General features: G+C 44.5%; 1 protein-coding gene across 2 annotated transcripts in view; it reads right to left on the bottom strand.

Annotated features, from left to right (window-relative positions):
• ZNFX1 (zinc finger NFX1-type containing 1) overlaps nucleotides 1–21,438 on the bottom strand; it is a 173,630-nt gene that overhangs the window by 66,121 nt on the left and 86,071 nt on the right. For both annotated transcript variants that reach the window (XM_068108680.2, XM_068108679.2), the window contains exons 7-9: nucleotides 15,520–15,655; nucleotides 13,260–13,531; nucleotides 12,717–12,853 (exon numbers count right to left, since the gene is read on the bottom strand). In XM_068108680.2, the coding sequence (XP_067964781.1) occupies nucleotides 12,717–12,853; nucleotides 13,260–13,531; nucleotides 15,520–15,655 (545 nt within the window). The remainder of the gene's footprint in view (nucleotides 1–12,716; nucleotides 12,854–13,259; nucleotides 13,532–15,519; nucleotides 15,656–21,438) is intronic.

The following is a 21,438-nucleotide window of genomic DNA, read 5'->3' as shown; positions in this document are numbered from 1 at the left end:
TTAAAATGCTTGTTGGTATAGTTGTTGACAGGCCCGCTTGGAGTTTGCAAAAAAGCACCTAAAGGACTCTGACTGTGAGAAACAAGATTATGTGGGCTTTCATGTGTCTTTCACTGAGGAGAGGCTTCCGTTCGGCCACTCTGCCATAAAGCCCAGATCGGTGGAGTGTTGCAGTGATGGTTGTCCTTCTGGAAGTTTCTCCCATCTCCACACAGGATCTCTGGAGCTCAGCCAGAGTGACCATCGGGTTCTTGGTCACCCCTCTTACCAAGGCCCTTCTCCCCCGATTGCTGAGTTTGGCCTGGCGGCCAGCTCTAGGAAGAGTCCTGGTTGTTCCAAACTTCTTCCATTTAAGAATTATGGAGGCCACTGTGCTCCTGGGAACCTTCAATGCAGCAGAATTTTTTTTTGTAGGCTTCCCCACATCTGTGCCTCGACACAATCCTGTCTCTGAGCTCTGCAGGCAGTACCTTCGACCTCATGGCTTGGTTTTTGCTCTGATATGCATTGTCAGATGTGAGACCTTATATAGACAGGTGTGTGCCTTTCCAAATCATGTCCAATCAATTGAATTTACCACAGGTGGACTCCAATCAAGGTGGAGAAACATCTCAAAGATGATCAAGAGAAATGGGAGGCACTTGAGCTAAATTTAAAGTGTCATAGCAAAGGGTCTGAATACTTAGTCACGTGAAAAGGTAAGTACACCCCATGTAAAGTTTTGACTTTACTATTTGATCTTCATTTCAACAATATTGATAGATAAAGGTGATATAATATAACAAATATCATGAAACATTTACAGTTTGTAATCCATTGTATAATTTAAATAAACATAAATGCAAATTTTGCATGTGGAAAAATTAAGTACACCCTTGGCTCTAATAGGTGGTATTGCCCCCTTTGGCAGAAACAACCTCAAGTAGGCGTTTCTTATAACTGTAATTTTTTTTGGCTAATGTGCAAAATAAAGAGATACTTCTGGAAAACATACAGAAGTTTAACACGGTACTGTCCATGAATTGAGTTCGATATCAGTTTACATCACTTTCAAGGATCAATTTATTTGTTTCGAAATGTCAAATGTGGTTTTTGTTTCTTTTAAAGGTCACATTAACAAAATCTAGAATAGTTTCAACATAATTCCAATGCACTTTTGGTTCTAAGACATCTTGAAAAGTAAGTATTCCATATTAAATGCCAAGTATATATATATATATATATATATATATATATATATATATATATATATATATATATATATATATATTTATATATATATATATATATATATATATATATATATATATATATATATGTAAATATATATATATATACACACACAGACTTGGCATTTAATATGGAATATTTTTTTTTTCTTGACTTGGGTTTACTTTCTTAACTCAGTATATCAATCTGGTGAGTTTCTTTTACACTTTGGTGATTTATTTGTTAAAAGAACCATGTCACTGATTGTCTGTCGCAGCAAGAAGTCAACAACAGGATTATATCACAGGTGGCGTGGCAAAATGTACGGACAGGTGCATTTGACGATTGGCTTCACAGTCGGGTATACAAGGGTTGTTGCGTTCTGTATCAATGGAAAACAACTGCTGCACGTCTCCAAAAGTTATTGCCGCTTCCTCTGGAGATGGTCTGTCAACTCGACCATGCTGTTTGTCATGGAGTGGTGGCTTTACAAAATTACGGCATGAAAGAGCATGCTATTGCTCGGCAGTATGGCATCACTCAAGGTCAGGTGTCAAAGATCCTGAAACGAAATGCTCAGAGGGGTGTCCCTACTCCAATACTGAGGCCAGGACATCCCCGCAGAACCACAAGGAGGGATGATCGCCAGCTGCACCGGTTAGTCCGCAATGGCCGTACCAAGTCAGCTAATCGGCTTAGGGCTGAGTGGCAGCAACTGACAAATGTGCCTGTATCCAGAAGGCTAGTCAACCAACGACTGGTTCAAGCAGGCTATCGTGCCAGGCATCCCCTGAGAAAGCCACGCCTGACCAGACAACACCGCCAGCGCCGATTGCAGTGGGCCAGAGAGCACCGTCAATGGCAGCCAGGACACTGGAATCACGTGATCTTCAGTGACGAGTCTAGATTTCTGGTCTATCGTCAAGATGGCCGCGTCCGAGTGCGCAGACAAGTGCATGAAGCCTAAAACAAAGATTGTATAGTGCCCAGAGTCCAAGCTGGAGGTGGTGGGGTGACCGTTTGGGCTGCTTTTCATGCAGGGGGCAAAACTGACCTGGTTGTTCTGAATGGAAACCTGAACCAGTTCAAGTACAGGGCCATTCTGGAAGAAACATTGCTTCCATTTGCTCGTGCAGCCTTTCGAGGAAACTTTGTCTTCCAAGATGACAATGCACGGCGTCATCATGCTCGCAAGATCCAACACTTTCTTGCTGACCGTGGTGTAGAGCATATGGAGTGGCCTGCCATGTCCCCGGATATGAATTCGATAGAGAACTTGTGGGCAGAATTATCGCGTCAAATCGACCACTTGGACCAGCAGCCGACGTCTGTGCGTGAATTGCAGCAGGCTATTGTCACTGCATGGCAAGCGATTCCTGTCCAAACCTTGGCAAATCTCGTGGACAGCATGCCTCAACGTGTCCGTGCTCTCCTGGATGCTCGTGGGGGTTACACGAAGTACTGAACTGTAATTTTACTGTCCGTAATCCCAGTCGTAATTTAACTTTTGTTTTTGTTAAAAAAAAATTGGGCTAATGTGCAAAATAAAGAGATACTTCTGGAAAACGTACAGAAGTTTAACACAGTACTGTCCATGAATTGAGTTCGATATCAGTTTACATCACTTTCAAGGATCAATTTATTTGTTTCGAAATGTCAAATGTGTTTTTTGTTTCTTTTAACGGTCACATTAACAAAATCTAGAATAATTTCAACATAATTCCAATGAACTTTTGGTTCTAAGACATCTTGAAAAGTAAGTTCACCCCCACAAAAAAAATATTCCATATTAAATGCCAAGTCTGTATATATATATATATATACATATATATATATATATATATATATATATATATATATATATATATATATATATATATATATATATATAGATATATATATATATATATATATATATAGATATATATATATATATATATATATAGATAGATATATATATATATATATATATATATATATATATATATATATATATATATATATATATATATATATATATACACATATATATACAGTGAAACCTTGACTTACGAGTGCACCAACTTACGAGTTTTCCGAGATACGAGCCGTCGCTCGGGCGGTTTATTGCTTTGAGATGCGAGCCGAGATCTGAGTTACGAGCTTACGCCACCCGCCACCAGGTGGGTTCTGGTCACGTGGTTATCTTGCCGTGCAAGCATCTCTGCCGTATATCGCTGCTGCTTTGTTTTCGCATTTTGGTTATTTTGGAGCTTACGCCACCCGCCACCAGGTGGGTTCCGGTCACGTGGTTATCTTGCCATGCAAGCATCTCTGCCGTATATAGCTGCTGCTTTGTTTTCGCATTTTGGTTATTTTGGAAAATTTCTTAGTTTTAACCATGGGTCCTAAGAAATTGAGTGCCAAGGGCAGTACTGAGAAGAAGAAGAGGATGATGTGCTTGGATATAAAACACGCAATCGTTGAAAAACATGAGCGAGGTGTGCGTGTTGTCGACTTGGTGAGGCGGATGTGAAGGCAGCTGAAGATTTTATTATAACTTTTGCCGAACTGATAGAAGCCGAACGATACATCCCCCAGCAAATCTTCAACTGTGACGAGACAGGGCTCTTCTGGAAAAAGATGCCGAGGAGGACGTATATAACGGCAGAGGAGAAGAGCATGCCAGGCCACAACTTGTTCAGAGTGCCGGCGATAGCTCGCCTTCTCTTTGTGGAAAACACGGTGAGATCCTTAACATCCAACAACTAATGGGACGCAAACGGGGCGCCCAGTTTAGCGGTACACACATTGATGAATCACCCTGCCTGTGAAACACCGACATGACAGGTTATAGCTGGGTCGGGATTCAAACCCAGGCTGGACAGTTTAGAGTCAAGTGTGCGTACCTCCAGTCCAGGCCATCCTGCCAACTTGTATGCTGCATACAGGTGAAATATAAAGCGCGAGATATTTTGATATATACTGTATATTTAAAAAAAAATTGGTGTGGTTTTTGGCGGGCTGGAACGGATTAATAGCATTTCAATGCATTTTAATGGGGAAATTTAATTTGAGAAACGAGCAAATTGAGTTACGAGCTCGGTCACAGAACGAATTAAACTCGTAAGTCAAGGTTTCACTATATATGTATATATATATATATATATATATATATATATATATATATATATATATATATATATATATATATACACACACACTCAACCCTCGGCTATCGCGAACTCAGCTATCGCGTTTATCTGCTATCGCGGCTACCTAAAAAACTGCACAAACACGACTATCGCGCCCCAAATACGCGCTATAGCGCACCGGAAATGGTGGGGGAAAAAAAAAAAAAATCAAACAGTCCGGGTGCTTCGTCATCACCGACGAGCGTGGGGTGATTCACGTGCTGATTGGTTGTGACGTCAGGACGTCAGGAGCACTGTGATTGTCCGCCCGGCGCCATTCAAGTGCGCGTCGCCTCAGAGTGAATACTGTATGTACTGTAATAGCAGTGTCTAAACCTTTTTTTTGTGATATAACAATGGCCGATATACCCCGACCCCCCACCATTGCCCAGCGTAATGCAGCGGCACCTGCAAGGGAAATCAAGAAGAGGAAGAACTTAACTTACGCTCAGAAATGCGAAATTGTGCAGTTGATCGACAATGGTGAAACAAAGCGAAGTGTTGGAAAGAAATTTGGGATAAATGAGTCAACAGTGCGAGGTATTTACCAAAACCGTGACCATATCAAGGCCCATATGAATCTTGCCTCATCAGATGCAGGTGCCCAAGCTATGCGAAGCCGTAATCAATTGCTCCTCAAGACAGAACAATTACTCGGACGATATCTGGAGAGGCAAGCAAAGCGAAACTTGGCGATTGATACTCGTGAAATTATGGACACTGCCAAGGACATTTATGCTGCTGTGGCTCGTAAGATGGGTGTGCAACAACCTCCAGTCTTTCTTACATCCAAAGGGTGGGTAGATAAGTTAATGTCCCGTCATAAAGTGAAAAGTGTGAAGATATCTGGCGAGGCGGCAAGTGGGGACAAGTCTGCAGCCCGTGAGTACCCTGAATCTCTAAAAAATATTATTGATGAAGGCCAGTACACTCCCGATCAAATTTTTAATATGGACGAAACCAATTTCTATTGGAAAGCAATGCCTCGGCGAACATTTATCACTACCAAGTCAGCCAAAGTTCGTGGAAGGAAGGCCATAAAGGAGCGTTTCACCCTGCTGTTCACTATGAATGCGTCAGGAACATGCCGCCTTAAACCCACAGTTGTGCATCGAGCTAAATGACCCAGGGCCTACAAAGGATGCAACATGAACAAATTAAATGTGCACTGGTTGACATCAAAGAAGGGGTATATGTCGGCCAAACTTTCCCAGGACTGGCTCAAGGAGGCATTCATTCCCGAGGTTGAGGATTTTTGCAAGTCCCAAAACATAAGGTTGAACATTCTCCTGCTCCTCGACAATGCCCCTGGACATTCGCCACTTCTAAGGGCCGAGCATCCTAATGTGAAGGTCGAGTTTTTGCCACCAAACACGACTTCCTTGATCCAGCCCCTCGATCAGGAGGTCATATCAGTTGTGAAGGCGTCCTATTCCACACGGCAATTTAGGAAGATGCGGCAGGCAACTAAAGACACCGCCGTTATCCAGCAATTGCTCGACAGTGAGGATGAGGATGACATGGTTCAATGGGAGACTGAGGCAGAACAAAAAGTGATTCGGTATTGGAAAAACTACAATGTGAAACAGGCTATCGACTTAATGGTAGACTGCTGGAACAATGTTACCCCAGCCACTATCAATCATGCCTGGCGTAACATTTTGGAAGGTCTCCCTGAGGACCGCCAGGTGGCTGTGCCAGGTATGCCACAGACTGTTGAGGCAGAAGTAGAGGCAGCGGCGGAAGAGGCACGCCAAATCCCTGGAGCTGGTTTTGCTGAGACGACTGGTGAGGACATCCGAGAAATGATACAGCCTGCTGCAGTTACTGTCGACGAAATAATTGAGGAAGATGATGTGGAACAAGAAGAGGACAGTTCAGGAGAGGATGAGGAAGGTGTAAATGTGAGGCGTGAGGGATTATCCATGGCCGACATCAAGAAGATGATAGACTTGGGTTGCCAGCTTCGCCACCTCCTTGAACAAGATTTAACAATCAACAGCGAAGCAAGGTGCTCCTTTATTAATAAGGCACTGGCAGGTTACGAGGAGCAGTATCACGCCCACATCAACTCCCTCCGCCAATGCCAGATCACCGAATTCTTACGGCGTCGCAATGAGGCACAGCCCTCTGTCTTTGACGAGCCCTCTGACGTTGAGGGCTTCTCTGGTGCTACAGCTGACGCAATCCTGGATGAGTTAGAGGCACGTAGGGGTGGTCAATAAGACTCCACCCAAGCCTGGGAACCTACCCAACCATCTAAGCCCCTCATCGTCCCCAAAAAGTAAATAAAATGGTTAAAGAAAGTACTTTTTAAATCATTTTATTTTTATTTACATATTGTGATTCTTGTTTTAATGTTTCTTTATATGTAAATGTTTCTTTATATGGTAGAAACACTTGGTAAAAAAAGTGGCAAAAATAGGTTAAATATGTGGTCAACTTGGGGGTCCTGGCACCAATTAGAATTATTACCATACGTTCTTCAGTTCGGCTATCGCGATTTCGGCTAACGCGCACCGATGGCGGCACCAATTAGGCACGATAGCCGAGGGTTGAGTGTATATATATATATATATATATATATATATAAATGACTCCATGGTAAGATCTCCAACCTTTAATTGAACAAACAATGACTCAACGTTTCGATTAACAATTAAATTCAATTAAAGGTTGGAGATCTTACCATGGAGTCATTTGGATATACTCCCAACTGCAAATCTTTGCTTATAATTATTGGCGAAAGCCATGGGCAGGACATTGCCAAGAGATGCCGTCATTACACCAGCCTTGTGGAGCGGACCGAAGTAACGAAGGCACATCTTCGGTTTAACCATCTCTGTTTGGAACAGAACATTCTTCCGAAGCCTCTTCGTTTCAGACCTCCCATGCCGGGTTTGAAAGCTAAGCAGATCATGTAGGCAACAGGACGGAGGTTTCTTCGTTTGCGCATTTCAAACTGCCACCATCGCCTCGCTAAACGGTATGACCAGGTGCAACGGTTGGCTCGTACTATTGCGCCAAGACTACCTGTCGAGTTATGGGACCGAATACAACGGAGAGCTCACACTTTCGCGGAGCACACTCGGACATCGGTGGGGAAACGACATCAACGAAAGTTCACAGCATTGGTTGATGAAACCACACATCGCATGCCTCCCATCGTTGACGTGAACATTCTTCGGAACCGGTGGGTGGTTATAACAGGTCGAGTACACAGCTCTCGGAGGCACAAACCAGCTTGTTGCAGAAGGGCCTTAATTTTGCCATCACTCCCCGATTTGTTCCGAAAGACACCATTGTATCACGGGTGGAATCTGTGATGATGAATCTTGATAACACCACCAAGAACGAAATCAGATCACGTGTGGCTGCTGTTTTACTTCGCCCTCCGCAATTTTCACGCAACAATTTCAATTTGGACCCGAAAGAACAACAAGCTTTACGAGAGTTACGCAACATGGACGATGTGGTGTTCTTACCAGTGGACAAAGGACGGGCAACGGTGCTCATGGATCGTCTTGTATACACGAACAAAATGCAGGATATGTTGGCTGACCAAAGTACTTATGAACGGTTAACCGCAGATCCAACGAAGAAGGAGGAACGAAGGTTAAACTCAATGCTTGCCAGATTAAAAGCGACTGGGAGATTATCAGCTGCGGCATACAAACGTCTGTACAGCAGTAAGGGCGTGGCTCCCAGGGCATACGGGCTACCGAAAGTGCACAAAGAGGGATTTCCGCTACGGTTAATCGTTTCCTGTATTAATGGTCCATCATATGCGCTATCCAAGTTTTTGGCAAACATTTTGAAGCATTTGGTGGGGACGACAGAGCGAACCGTACACAATAGCACAGCATTTGCTGAAAGAGTGAAGCAGCTCACCATCGAGGCACACGAGACCATGGTTTCGTTTGATGTTGTGTCTTTATTTACCAACGTGCCCATAGCCCTGGCGATTAAGGTGGCAGACCGGCGTTTGATGGAGGATGATCGATGGAAAGAGACTGCGGGAGCTTTAATCCCGATGGACGTCTGTGACATGCTTTCTACCTGCCTCTCTTCCACCTACTTTGTATTTAATGAGGTATATTACAAGCAGGTTTATGGCACCGCCATGGGTTCCCCGGTATCGGCTGTGATTGCCAACATGGTGATGGAGGATTTGGAGGAACGCACCATTCCAGCCCTGTTAGTGCAACCACGTGTTTGGTTCCGGTACGTGGATGACACATTTGTCATCTGTCATTCTGATGAGGTGGGCATCATCCATGAGACCATAAATAAAACTTTTTCCTCCATTAATTTCACCATTGAAGAGGAGAAAAATGGAGCCCTTCCCTTCCTGGATACACTCGTAGCAAGGGATCCCAAAGGAGCCTTAAAGGTAACGGTGTACAGAAAACCTACACACACTGATCGCTACCTTGATTTCAAGTCTTGCCATCCAATGGAACACAAAAGATCGGTGGTGCACACCCTCTCAAAAAAGAGCACGTGATTTACCATCTACCTTTGAAGACAAGATGAGTGAGGTGGACCATCTTCAAAATGTGTTAAGGGCAAATGGCTATCCTGACAGCTTGCTACCCAACAGGAAAACGATAAGGGCTTCCCCACACAACAGGCTGAGACCGTGAGAACAACCAAAGGGTTGGTGTGTTCTCCCTTTTGTACCGGGGGTTTCACAGAGGGTAGGCAGAATTTTGAAATCGGCAGGAGTGAGGGTGAGTTTCACACCGGTTTTCACCCTTCGCCAAGCCCTTATGAGGGTCAAGGACAAGCTTCCGAGGAAGGATAGGTCAGTGGTGGTATACGTAGTGCCCTGTGGTTGTGGAGCTGAGTATGTGGGCGAAACCGGGAGGACCTTAGGTCAACGTATTACTGAACACCAAAAAGCATTTGAATGTAATTATCCTAGCAGATCTGCTATTGCCAAACACGGCCTTAAGGAAGGCCACACACCTTTATGGGACAGGGTTGATATTTTGGGCTCCACACCCAACAGAAACAGAAGACGTGTTTTGGAGGCTTGGCACACAGAAGAAACTGTTACCTCGATCACACAAGAGGTCGTTGACTTACCGGTAGCTTTTGACCCACTCTTGTGTAAACGAAGCAGGCATTCTGTACTTTGAACAACGAGTCCACATAATATATCACACAAGGTTTTTATTCGGACAAATTGCCCCCCCCCCCCACCTCCAATCCCTCCAAACCACCCCTCTCCCACACCCCCCCCCCCCCTCCACTTCCAACCCCCTCTGGTTCCCTCCCCCCCCCCCCCCCCATTTTATCCCCCCTAAAACCAACCTCCTTCCCGCATTCACCTTTACCGCATAGGGCCACATGTGATGATCTTGATAATGTGACAATTTTATTTTGTCTTAAAAAAATTTGGCTTTAATATATTTACAGTTTTAATTTAATTTACAATTTAATTGTTTGCAAGTTTAACTTTTGATTAAATGTAATGATTGTTCTGGATTTTCTCAACACTTGTGTTATAATCCAGCATTGCTTACAGGATTATTTTGAGCTGTTAATATACGGTTGATTTTTGAATTTGGTCGGTAACGTCTCCGTTCACGAGAGCGGTGTGATACGGTTTCATTGGCTGTCGAGCATTGCCCACCCCACTTTGCATATACCCCGCCCACTGTGCATGTAAGGGGATGTTGAGATGATTTTATCACTCTTGAGGAAGATTAACGGAGGCGTGTGGCTTCACATGTTGTTAATCGAAACGTTGAGTCATTGTTTGTTCAATTAAAGGTTGGAGATCTTACCATGGAGTCATTTGGATATACAGTGAACCCTCGTTTATCGCGGGGGTTACGTTCCAGAACCCCCCGCGATAAACGAAAATCCGCGAAGTAGCGACCATATTTTTTTTTTTTTTTTATATATATTTTAAAGCATTATGAACTCCCCACACTCTTATTAACCTTTCCCATACTCTTATAAACACTTCCTATACTCTTAAACACTTTTTACACTCTTAAACATACGTAATTTTAACAACATATAAAATTCTAATGGGTACTCACCATTGAAGATACTGTAGCTACCCATGGGTTCCCCAAGCAAGACCAGCATCAGAATCTCCTTGCTCCAGCCGGTGACGTCACCGGCGAGGATTCCCGGCGCGAGAGTGGCTGGTCACGTGACCGCTAAAGCGTGCCGCGCTTTGCGGGTATAATCAGCTACACCTGTTGATCACGTGACCACCGATTCACCGAAGCACGCCACGCTTGAGAGGCGTGGCTTTCGGTTTCTGGTTGTGCTTTATAATGCAGCCCGATAAATGGGCTTTTCAGTGTTCCCGAGTTGGTTTTGAGAATAAATATCTTCTCGGACGAGTTTGTGTCTTGCCCGTCATTTCGTCCGTATCAAGCAAGAGCCCCGGCTCTTCAATACTACAACTTGCGTGATGAAGATGATGATGAATTAGCTGTGCAGTACTGATGACGATGAAGGTGATGACGATGATGAATGTACTGGCGTTTTCCATACGCACGACTCTTTGTCTACCCTTCTACTGTACACTATGTACAGTATTTTATTTCTTGTAATATGTTTTAAATACTGTATTTTTCTTATTTCTTTACGTTTTTTAATTTTTTAGGCTAGAAAATGCTTATTTTACCACAAAAATATTTAAAATAATAGTATATAAAAATACATTTATACCGCAAAATCCCGCGATATAGCGAAAAATCCGTGATATAATTTTACATATACTAGCGAGAAAAAACCGCGATGTACCGAATCCGCGAAAAGTGAACCGCGATATAGCGAGGGATGACTGTACTCCCAACCGCAAATCTTTGCTTATATATATATATATATATATATATATATATATATATATATATATATATTGTTGCGGTTTTAGAACCCTCACTTGTAAAGAATTACTTGTAAATATCCCATTATTAAAAGGTTAAAGGTTGCACCCCATAGTTAGTCCACAAGCAACACGTAGGCCACCATAGGACTTTAGTTATTTCATTATTATGTGTTTTAGATAAGGCCATGTTTCCAATAGTTGAATCTGCGTTGCATCAATCAAATAAGATTCGGCCCATTCCGTCCATTTTGCGACCTCCCTCTCCAAGCGACGCCATTACGCGCCCCCACAGTCGGTGCCTCATGGTTCTCCCAATTCTGTTACTCGCCTTTGTTAGCGCTCGCTCAAGCGCCGCCATAAACCATGCGGTCAGGCCCGAGGAAAAAGGGGGCGGAACGCCAAGAAGAAGGTGTGGCCTGTCAACCAGCTGTCAAAGGCGTGGCCGGTAAGCCCTCCCCAGCCAACCAGGGCTGATGTAACATCACCGACAGGCGTGGCCTTGAGGCCCGCGTAGTGATCGCGCGGAGCGTTATAAAAAGGCAAGCGCAAAGCCCTTTCACGGACTTGTTCGGCGGCGCTCATGCGAAAGGACTTTTGATGAGAGAGCGCTGGTTGTTTCAAAAGCCTGATACGGAGCGCACAGTTGGGAGAGGACTCACTCGCTGGCGCTGATAAGATAACTTGGGAGAGGGGGCGTGTAGCACGAGCGTGCAATTATTACGTACGCTGCGGAACACTAGTTTCCCCCATTATATGAACTGTCCGCTCACGTCCAACTACGCGCGGAGCTGCTTGCCGGGCTGGACCAGAGCCTGGACTAGAGTCGACTGGAGCCTGGACCCTCTACCTGACCATCTACCAGCTACAATCCCCGTGTGAGTGTGTTTGTTTGTCTGGGGTCCTAGAATAAGATTGTTTTAAGACTGCCCTGTGTTCTGCTTCTTCCTCTTCCTCTCTTGTACATCCTTTTGTTTCCTCTTCTTTCTGTACATTTGTAATAAACCCATCTTTGTTCTTCCTATACTCTGGTTTCCTCTTGTCCGATCGCATCCGTCCTTTCTATCATTGGGTAAACGTGGCACGGTTGGAACCGCTAGAATCGGGTTTAGTCATTGTTAACGGCCCGAGTCGCGGCTCGCTTCGCTTGGCGTATCCACTAACGCTGCGGCTCTGGTGGGAGTTATCTCCTTGCTTTATGGCCGGTGGTAGTCCTTTGGCCAATTACCTAAGACTCGACCAACAACCCTATTTACCACCGACCGGAAGGAACGTTATAACTTCTAAGGACTCGGGTCGGCCAGATAAAAGACAAGGGGATTAGCCCCCTCTTGGTAAGGGGAAAAAGGCTGACGTTTGAGATCCGTAACAATATATATATATATATATTCTGCAAAGACCTCTGCTGTGCTTGTGGTATGTGGGGGTTGTTTCAAAAGTCCAGGCCTCAGTGTAAGAATTCCAGGTGCAGCACTTACCTGTATAACTGCCAGCGATCCCTCAGGCTGAGGTTCCAGATGTCTTTGACAGCAGCCGCTTGTTCCTCGGTCATACATGTCTGCTTTCGCAACTCACGTTTGATAGCTTTCTTTTCCTTCTTGCTGTCTCGCTTCACCTAAACATGACAATCACGCCTCGTAGGCAGCAAGACAAAATGTTTGTTTTTTACTATGGTGATGCCATCATCACTTAGTCAGGGGTAGGTTGGTTGTACAGTCACAATCACTCATCTCATTCACACCATGCACCTTCTATTCTCATGGAACAGGTTAAGTGCCACCTTGCTGAAGAATCGCTTTAAAAATGCTAGCATCCGAATCTGGATCTCTCCCAAGATCGAATCCATTTGTCAGACATCCAAACAGTCCACCAAGTTTCGTCTGAATCGCTCAATGACATTATGAAATACCATGCTCACAAACAAATAAACAAACAAACAAACAGGAGTGAAAACATAACCTCCACCACCAAAATAAACACTTTTGGACATTTAAACTTAAGAACGGTACATGACATCATACCTGCCAGCCACCAGCTTCTTCTTTTCCTCCTTGCAAGTTGAAGGCCATTATCTGCCTCTGCAGCTGAGCCAATCGTTGCGCCTCATTCTGCATCTGGATTATGCGATCTTCCTCAAGCATACGGTCAGCTTGGATGAGTTCTGCTTCTCCCATAACCCCAATCAGCTGATCTTCCATTGCCGCACCTCTGCCAACCGGTCTTCTGTTGGCTGTGCCATTGGCTGGTTCATTTCCTTGCACATTAGCTGCCTCAGGCCTTTCAGCTGCATCATCTGCAATTAGTCGGCCATCGGAGGATAAATTAAGAAGCAAGGGGTCATCTCTATGATGGAAATATTGACCGACTCCCCAATATGTTCCATATATCCCTCATCTCTCTTACATCACCTTCCCTTCGTCAAACTCATCCAAATATCTTTTATTCATTCCTCCTCTAATATCTATATTCTCCTTTGTCCCTTCTCCCCAACCCCAATTTTCTTTTACGGCAGCCACCCAAAAAAAAAAAATTTTTTTTTTGGACATTATGGGGTATTTTGTGTAGATCAGTGACAAAAAAAATCTCAATTTAGTTCATTTTAAATTCAGGCTGTAACACGTGAAAAAGTCAAGGGATGTGAATACTTTCTGAAGGCAGTGTACTATCGTGGCCAAAAATATTGGCACCCTTGTGCTTTTTTAAAATAATGCACCATTTCTTCCAGAAAATTGTTGAAATTAAAGAATCTTTTGGTATCCACAAATGTACTTCTTTGGTTTACAGTGGAACAAAACAAAAAAAGCTGAAATAATTACGAAATCTTAGCTTATTCCACACAGAAATTCTAAAATGGCTCGGGCAATATTATTGGCACCTTTTAGAAGTTGTTAGAAATAATTAGATTTCAAGAAGGTGATTCTCCTTTACTTTGGAATTCAACTGAAGGAGTCATTCTGCTCATTGGAGAAAAGGAGTCATTCTGCTGTTTTGTGTCACTGTGTGTACCGCAATGAGCATGGACAAAAGAATGAAAACCAGAGAATTGTCTGAGGAGGTCAGACAAGATTGTAGTCAAGCATGGACAACCTCAAGGCTACAAGTCCATCTCCAGAGACCTTGATGTTCCTGTGTCCACCATACGCAATGTTATCAGGAAGGTTAAGGCCCATGGCACTGTAGCCAACCTCCCTGAACATGGCCGCAAGAGAAAACTTGATCGAAGTTTGCAGTGAAGGATTGTTTGAATTGTGAAGAAAGCATCTTGATCAACTGCCAAACAGATTCAAGCTGACCTTCAGACACAAGGTATGATAGTTTCAACTCGCACCATCCGTCGCCAACTCAATGAAGGGGGGTTCTATGGTAGGAGACCCAGGAGGACCCCACTGCTGAGAGAGAGAGACATAAGAAAGCCCGACTGGAGTTTGCTAAAACACACCCGAACAAGCCAAAATCCTTCTGTGGACAGATGAGACCAAACTAGAGCTTTTTGGTAAAGCACATCCTCTCTATGTTTACAGAAAACAAAATGAAACCTTCAAAGAAAAGAACACCTCCCCTACAGTCAAAAATGGAGGAGGTTCAGTGATGTTTTGGGGTTGCTGTGTTGCCTTTGTCACTGAGTACCTTGAATGTGTGCATGGCATCATGAAATCAGGAGATTACCAAGGAATTTTGGAGCACAATGTTCAACCCAGTGCCAGAAAGCTGGGTCTCCATCAAGGGTCATGGGTCTTGCAGCAGGACAATGACCCCAATCACACTTCAAAAAGCACCCAGGAATGGTTCAAGATAAAACACTGGACTGTTCTGAAGTGGTCAGCAATGAGTCCAGATCTAAATCCTATTGAACACTTGTGGGGAGATCTGAAAACAGCAGTTGGGAGAAGGCACCCTTCAAATCTGGGAGAACTGGAGCAGTTTGCACAAGAAGAGGGGTCAAACTGCCAGTAGAGAGGTGTAGGAAGCTCATTCATGGCTATAGGAAGCGCTTGACTGCAGTTATTTTGTCCAAAGTCTGTGCTACTAAATATCAAGTCTCGGGTGTCAATAATTTTGTCAGTTTGGCCATTTCTATTTATTTTCTGATTTAAAAGGATATATTAAGTTCTGAATCAAAAACAAAGGTTCTGTAATATTGACAGTGAAATAAAAAATTGTGGAGACCAAATACTTTTGTCAATTTCAACTTATTTTTAGAGACAATTGTGAGTTGTTTGAAAAAGGTTCAAGGGTGCCAATATTATTGGCCACAACTGTATGTATCCCCATGATCATTACCTGAGTCATCAGACGGTAGCTGTTCGAGAACATCATATTCTGCTGAAGTCTCTTCCAGAAGGTTTGCCACGGACTCCGTAGGTTGAGTACCAATACCCAGCCAGTTGAGCACATTGCTTCCTTTCGACCACCCCATCTGCAGCCACCGGGAAGAGGATTGAAAACGACTGTAGTAACATGGCAGATGATATTATACAATTCTACAGAGAAAAAGAGAAGTCTTACAGATGTTTACACATTCAACATTGTGTTACGTACTCCTCCCCGACCCCCTGGTCACGATGCACCTCCGAGCCCCGAGAGGAGTCACGGCAGAAAAATGTGTTATTCTGTATGTCAAAGATCAATGGAGAAGCCACCCCAATTGTTACTCACAAACAAATATTGTATTAGGATCACACAAGAATAACAGTACAACAATAATAGTATTCAATAGTACAATCAATATGTCCTATGATGGTACCATCAGTTTTGTAATATATAACTCACTGTGCTCCAAGTGAGTGAAACAAGAACAATCCCCAATATCTCTTATTCCCGGCTTCAAGACGAAGTTGATTCGCTCCAGCGATCGCTAGAACGATGTCCAATCGAGACCAGAATCCCGTGCGGATGGCATGTAGTCACGCAGCCGAAGCTGTACAAAGGCGCCCTCAGGGCGACTGGGAAATCCAAAGGCGCCCTACAGGCAACTGAGAGATCACACCCTCGGGTATGGATGAATTCGCCTTCAAAAAGCCACGTCACACACACGTCCCAGATCGACGTCTGAATGCGGTGAGAATTGTCGAAAAGAAACGAAACCGCGAGCGAAGCACAAGTCCTGTGCGAGTCAAAATGGCCGACGACCCGGTCTCGTGGCGCACGGCACGGCGATGATTCTCTCCTGAATCGATCGCAAAATCTGACACGCAGGTTGACCGGTCACAGCGATGACAACTCGGTCGTAAGAATTCCTTTCCCAGGAACCCCGAAAGTTCACTAGCGACTTTCGTTCGACAACGTTCGCCCCGGACCTTGAAACGACTCGTTTCTTGTCTGACTTCACTCGCCCCGCCGCTTTTTTCTCCTCTTCCTCTTCCTCGCCATCCGGTTCCTGTTTCATTTATAACCTTATCTTTTAACTTTTTAAAATAGAAATATCTATTCCCTTTAAATGACAACAATAATAATACATGGAATCAGAAATGTTTCAAGTGGATGAAAACCACAACAACGGAAGCGACGAATCCATAACACTTCCCCCCCTCAAGAAAGAAAGTTTGAACATAGTGGAAACTTTCTTTGTAGGCAAAACTCTCCCAACAAACAAAAGTAAACTCACACCCAAATCATCAATTCCCATGAGCAATGATAATAATCAATATTTCCCAAAAATAAAGCAATAAAACTTCAAACAACCTACAGAGATTTCCAAACTTAGTTCACTCTGGACAAAGCTTCAGCAACGACATTGTCCCTGCCCTTTACATGCTCAATTTCCAAGTTGAACTCCTGCAAAGCCAAACTCCATCTCATCAACCTCTGATTTTTATTTTTTATTTTTTGAATGAAGGTTAAGGGGGTGTGATCAAAAATCCAAAGTCAAGCAAATCTATAACACTTTTTAGGGAGGCCGAGCTGAGAGCCAGGTTTAATGGTGGTTGGGTGGTGATGCCTGGAAGTATTCACTACATGGACGCCTTTAGGAACGTGGAGTTCACGGTTAATCCGAGTAGGGAAGTTCACTACATGGACGCCTTTAGGAACGTGGAGTTCGCGGTTAATCCGTGCAGGAAGGTTCACTACATGGACGCCTTTAAGAACGTGGAGTTCACGGTTAATCCGTGTAGGAATCTTGGCTCAGCTGCTCCGCAGCATACAGTGCTTCAACTCTTCCTAACTTTCAGAATAATCATGGTTGGAACGCTTGTCGCTGTAGTCACGTGAATAGCGGTATCCTTCTCGGCCACTACCCTGATAATCATCCCTTCGGGAGGTGCCGTAACTCTGGGAGCCTCCATAGCAATATCGACTGCGGCCACCACCAAAACTACTACTCCCACCCCGGGAGCCATAGCCACCCCTGAAACTACCTCCACGTTTTCCTCCTCTGTAGCCCCCTCGACGCCTATGGCCTGCCTTCTCTACTGTTATGGTCCGACCATCCAAATCCTTGCCATTCAAATCCTTTTCTGCATCTTTGGCGTCCTTTGTGTTTTCAAACGTGACAAAGCCAAACCCTCTTGACTTTTGCGTCTCCCTATCTTTTATCAGCCGCACTTCCAAGAGTGGTCCATATTGGCCGAAGACAGAATCCAAAACAACTTCCTTTGTTTTGAAGTTCAGTCCACCGACAAAGAGCTTGCCAACATTGCCTCCATCCATGACTTGTGTGCGCTGACGCTTAGTTTTTGGGTACTTGACAAGAAGTGCCTGTGCAAAGCGTGACGTCAGTACATTCCTCTTCTCTTCAGAGCGCTTCCTACCCATAGCACGAGTCGCGGCACAGGATGGAAAGATACCCCGAATCTTCTGCTCTAACTGTACAGTGTTATTTTTCATGCTAGGCTTTTCAGCAAACAATGGGTTACCAGAAACTTGACCACCGGCCAAATCATTCCCGATAACAAAAGATATTGCCTCTACAGGTAGAGTGGCTTGTAAACCTACGGTGACCGGTCCTGACACCAAATCAGACTTTAAATGGATGACATGAAGTGGAGCTTTAACACAGCCACCAACCCCCTGTAAAAGAACACTCACACCAGTTGCCGTCTTCTCTGACAATGGCAAAATGCCTTCCAGCATTAAAGATTGATGTGCTCCTGTGTCCCTCAATACCCTAACAGGTCTCTGGTTAGTCAAGTCTCCATCCAGTGACACAAACCCCTCTGAAATAAAAGGTTTGTAACCCTCTTGAGCAAGGTCATTCTGTGATGCCGTAACTTTGGCATGGGAACCTTCACAAGGCACTGTCCTCCTAGGACAATTTCTCGCATTTGCCAATGCATTCGGAGTTGTACGAATCTGACTCCGCTCCTGATTTTTCCTTTCCAGGGCATAACATTGGGACATCAAGTGTCCAGGTTTCTTGCAAAAAGCGCAAGCAGGCCCGGAGGAAAAACTCGTGGTCTGCCTCGAGCCCCCCCAGAAGATAAGTCTGTCTTGGAACTGTAGTCTTCTGATCCCTAAAAGTCGCGGTATCAGAGTTGTCCTCATAGTCATCTCTAGGCCGCCCCCATGAATATTCGTCCTCCGCACCGGATGTACCATAACTCCCCTGGCGAACTCTAGGCGGGAAGTTAGGTTTGTGGAACCCCATCCTGTGTGTCAAGGCATAGTCATCTGCCACGGTTGCTGCCTCATACAACTCTGGTACCTTCTTTTCCTCCAGATGTACTTTAATGTCCTCGTGGACACACTGTTTGAATTCCTCCACGAAGATCAATTGTCGCAACAGTTCGAAGTCTTTCCCAATCCCCTTCGAATCACACCACCGATCAAACATGGTTTCCTTCATTCTGGCAAACTCCACATGGGTCTAACTCTCCCTCTTCCTGCCATTCCGGAATTTTTGCCGGTAAGCTTCAGGAACCAATTCATAGGCTTTGAGAATGGCTTTCTTCACTTTCTCATAATCTACACATTGGTCAATCGGTAAAGCCGAAAATATATCTTGAGCTTTACACACCAAAACACTTTGCACTAACATAGTCCAGGACCCCACAGGCCATTATAGCATTTGAGCCACTTTCTCAAAGTGTAAAAAAAACTTGGCTACTTCCTTTTCATTGAAGGGTGGAACCAGCCTCACATGCCTACTAACATCCCAGGTGTTCTGACAAGTTGTTGAACCAGCCGGCATGGATGCTACCCCTCCCGGTTCTCTCATTAATTCCAGTTCCTTGAGTTTAATTTCCCTCTGACACTCCATGTCACGTTCCTTTAACTCCCTTTCGGCTCTTCTTTCCTCTGCTCGTTTCTCCTCGAGTCCTCGTTGTTGTTCTACTCTTTTTTCCACGAGTTCCCTTTCAACTCTCCTTTCCTCTGCTCTTCTTTCTTCTTCAGCTCTCCTTTCGTCTGCTCTTCTCTCCTCGGCTTCTCGTTCCTGTTCTGCCCTTTTTCCCTCGAGTTCTCGTTCCTGTTCTACTCTTCTTTCCAAGAGTTCTCTTTCAGCTCTCCTTTCCTCTGCTCTTCTCTCCTCGGCTTTCCATTCCAACTCTTTTAACCTTCCCTGGCTCTGCAGTTGCATCTCCATTCTCCGGAGCTCCACATCTTCTCCCTCCTCGGGTAACCAATCCAAGGCTACCTCTGTCCATGTTCCCTGTCCCACCAGAGATTCTACCACCAATGTCTGCATCTCTGCTTTCTTCATATGAGCTCGGACCTCCAAGTTAAAATGTTTGGCCAATCTCAAGAGTTCCGATCTTTTTAACGCTAGGAACTGTGCCTCATTAGGGGACGCCGCAAACTTTTCTGCATCAAACACCATGGTGACTATTAACTAGCACCTGTTAACAGTCACACAAAAATTTCCAAATTTTTTGAAAAATCTGGGAATGTTAAAAAAATTCCAAATTTGGGAATTCTGGGAATGTTAGGGAATTATATCCCAGACGAATGTTATTAGAGAATTTAATCCCAGACGAAGACCCAATTTCGAGCCCTCGAGTCAATTGGACGAGCCCCCAATTTCTGTTACGTGCTCCTCCCCGACCCCCTGGTCACGATGCACCTCCGAGCCCCGAGAGGAGTCACGGCAGAAAAATGTGTTATTCTGTATGTCAAAGATCAATGGAGAAGCCACCCCAATTGTTACTCACAAACAAATATTGTATTAAGATCACATAATAATAACAGTACAACAATAACAGTATTCAATAGTACAATCAATGTCCTATGATGGTACCATCAGTTTTGTAATATATAACTCACTGTGCTCCAAGTGAGTGAAACAAGAACAATCCCCAATGTCTCTTATTCCCGGCTTCAAGACGAAGTTGATTCGCTCCAGCGATCGCTAGAACGATGTCCAATCGAGACCAGAATCCCGTGCGGATGGAAAGTAGTCACACAGCCGAAGCTGTACAAAGGTGCCCTCAGGGCGACTGGGAAATCCAAAGGCGCCCTACAGGCGACTGAGAGATCATACCCTCGGGTATGGACGAATTAGCCTTCAAAAAGCCACGTCACACACATGCCCCAGATCGACGTCTGAATGCGGTGAGAATTGTCGAAAAGAAAGGAAACCGCGAGCGAAGCACAAGTCCTGTGCAAGTCAAAATGTCAGACGACCCGGTCTCGTGGCGCACGGCACGGCGATGATTCTCTCCTGAATCGATCGCAAAATCTGACACGCAGGTTGACCGGTCACAGCGATGACAACTCGGTCGTAAGAACTCCTTTCCCAGGAACCGCGAAAGTTCACTAGCGACTTTCGTTCGACAACGTTCGCCCCGGACCTTGAAGCGACTCGCTTCTTGTCCGACTTCACTCGCCCCACCTCTTTTTTCTCCTCTTCCTCTTCCTCGCCGTCCGGTTCCTGTTTCATTTAAAACCTTAACTTTTAACTTTTTAAAATAGAAATATCTATTCCCTTTAAATGACAACAATAATAATACATGGAATCAGAAATGTTTCAAGTGGATGAAAACCACAACAACGGAAGTGACGAATCCGTAACAATTGTATGGAATTAAACCTTTACAATGAGATGTAGAAACAACCCTGGTGTTGGGCTAGCGGCTAGGGTGCCGGCTTAGGATCCTAGGATCCTGGGTTCGAATCCCGGTCGATCGCTGAATTAACGCCAGGGGGGTTGACTCAGCCTGTCATCCTTCCGAGGTCGGCTAATTGAGTACCAGTTCACTGGTAATTCCCTGTTTGTCGTTAAAAGCGGCAAAAATGGTTGGCGTCAGGAAGGGCATCCGGCCGTAA

Source organism: Myxine glutinosa, chromosome 2, assembly GCF_964187855.1.
Source record: "Myxine glutinosa chromosome 2, kmMyxGlut1.1, whole genome shotgun sequence".
NCBI classification, from domain to species: Eukaryota; Metazoa; Chordata; class Myxini; order Myxiniformes; family Myxinidae; genus Myxine; species Myxine glutinosa.
Note: the sequence above shows the minus strand (reverse complement) of the source record. Positions and strands in the feature narration are given on the sequence as shown.